Source organism: Perkinsus marinus, assembly GCF_000006405.1.
Source record: "Perkinsus marinus ATCC 50983 genomic scaffold scf_1104296935302, whole genome shotgun sequence".
NCBI lineage: Eukaryota > Perkinsozoa > Perkinsida > Perkinsidae > Perkinsus > Perkinsus marinus.
Window position 1 is genome coordinate 1,028,236 of NW_003214508.1, and position 2,401 is coordinate 1,030,636.

At 48.1% G+C, this 2,401-nt stretch overlaps 1 protein-coding gene across 1 annotated transcript; it reads right to left on the minus strand.

Annotated features, from left to right (window-relative positions):
- Positions 1 to 953: 953 nt before the first annotated feature.
- Pmar_PMAR003616 (3-hydroxyacyl-CoA dehydrogenase, putative) lies at positions 954 to 2,123 on the minus strand (the record flags this gene model as incomplete). Its single annotated transcript, XM_002784311.1, has 7 exons — positions 954 to 1,106; positions 1,189 to 1,299; positions 1,342 to 1,452; positions 1,498 to 1,578; positions 1,621 to 1,706; positions 1,834 to 1,911; positions 1,973 to 2,123. 7 exons carry the CDS (start codon positions 2,121 to 2,123, stop codon positions 954 to 956), a joined length of 771 nt encoding a protein of 256 aa, XP_002784357.1.
- Positions 2,124 to 2,401: the final 278 nt, after the last annotated feature.

Below are 2,401 nucleotides of genomic sequence, written 5' to 3' on the forward strand. Positions count from 1 at the left end.
CCAGTGAGGAGGCGTTATCGAGCACCAAGTTTAAGCGGAGGTCGGCCCTGAAGATGACCCGTGAACGCAGCTCAGACTCTTCCGCGGCACCGCAGGGAATCCTACAAGAAAGTCTAAAATTATGAAGGCTTACCATACCAGGGAGGATTGGAGAGCTATAGTTACGGCCGACGGTGTGAAGGCACTAATCGTCCGCGACCTGGGTCAAAAAGGAATCTTCATCCATTTTGATTGAAAATGGAAAAATCGAAACTGATAGAAAAATTGAAAAGTCCGCCCGCTGATGGTGAAGTGTGTTAATCAAGACTCTATACCTTTTCATCTCAAATTCAACAAGTGAAAAACATATTAGATATACGAAATTTGACGAGTGTAAGGAGTTTTACACGAGATAGAAGTTCAAATTTGAAATGAAAGTTCAATTTTCGTAGACCGGTCGAAAGTGAAAGTTCAAATTCGTAAATGAAATCTATGAATTCGGAAACGCAAGTTCAAATTCGTCGAACACAAGACCAATTTTGACCAATGAAAGCTCACTTTCGTTCGATGGAAGGGAAATTGTCATCAGCCCTTCGGTGTGGAGCCCGGATCCTATGACTTGGACTCGGGGAACCGGGAAGACTCGAGCATTTTAATTGGCCCCAGTTGACGAGGTATGTCATTATCATACGCTAACCTCCGGCGTCTGCCGTAGACCATATCCATCACGGCGGAGAGGTTCTCAATTCAGATCTGTCTAATTCAGTCTTGGAACGTTGAAACGTTCATCCGCATCTTTTCCTTGCAATCCTCTTGCAGTCCCTCTTTCTGGCCTTGTAGAGGAACTCCAAGTCGATGTCTCCAATTTCTCGAAGAGTATGTTATACTAAGTATGGCCCCTGCCCAACTTCCAACTCAACATCATGTGATGATTAAAAAATTCACTAAAAACTGAGGAGCCTCCACTGGAGGCACTAGAGCTTAGCCATTCTTTGACCAGCATCCATTCTTACCACCTCAGCGTTCATGTAGGAGTTCTCAACCATGTGCACAACAAGACTAGCAAACTCCGTGGGTAGGCCAAATCGTGATGGGAAACACTGCGTCTTCAATAGACGTTCCTGCACCTACAAAGAATAGTCTGATGGGACTCGCTGACCTTCTGGTGAGTAAATTCCTACAATTATTCAAGCGGAAAGACTGACTCACCTTGGGCAGAATCTGATCACTCATTGGGCTTTTTATGATTCCGGGGGCGATGGTGTTGACTCTAATACCATAGGGCGCTAGGTCTCGAGCCATTGGAAGCGCCAAACCAACCTGGAACGGATCTGACGGGCACTAACGTAGAGAAGTCGCTACCACGCCAGCCTTGCTGGAGGAGTAGGCTGACTGCCCTTGCTGCCCATCGAAAGCCGCGATTGACGCCACGTTGATGATAACTCCTCGCTCACCTTCTTCCGTAACGGGTGCCTATTGCGATAACATCTGAGTCTGCTATGTGTTAACGGAACAAACCTGTTTGGCCATGACGGCAGCGGTTTTCGCTGCCACAGAGAAGGTTCCTACAAGGTTGAGTCGGATGTTTCGAGCAAAAGCCTACGTCAAGCCCTAGACATATCTAACCAATGACTATCGTACCTCGATATCGTGAGGTTCGCCAGCACGATTGATGACCTGTATGGCGATGCCGCCTCCACCAGAGTTCACAACTACGTGAACTGCGCCTAAAATATACACATCCAGAGAGCTCGAAAATGGCCTCTCGGAGAGGCCAGCTCGATCACGAAGAGATCGTGGATGGTGTTCTTCAACCGTGACGCAGATGGCTCATACAAGTGGTCATACACTCACCGAGGAAGTCGACAGCCTTTGACACTGCGCCCTCGATCGAGGACTCATTCAACAGATCAACATGTACGAAGTAACCACCTGAGACGAAAGGACCCCTACAAGCAACTTCATGCACAACAAGTCCATAGGGATGGTCTACCGATAGACTTCGCAACAGCCTCTCCCTTCTCGGTGTTCATGTCCAGGACCGCAACCTTGGCACCCTTCCCAGCCAGAACGCGGGCAGTAGTCTCGCCAAGGCCCGAGGCACCACCCGTGACGATGCAACATGTTTTCTCGCCGATTTGCATTATAAAGTGGAACTCGGATGGACTCTAACGATCCCAATGAAGTCCATGAGAATGCTTCTCGGAGAAGCATTCTCATACTCCCTATAGAAGACTAAGACTAACCAACACAATAAGGTGAGCAAACGAGTCACATCAAGCGACTGCTTTCCGCTAAGAAGCAACCAGTGGCAAGGGTTGTGTCCGCTCAAGAGGAGGAGCTCAACAGTGGATTCGTGACCAGAGATGAGAGCCCATGATACCACTTAGATGACGTAGGATCCATTACGCAATACAGTGCT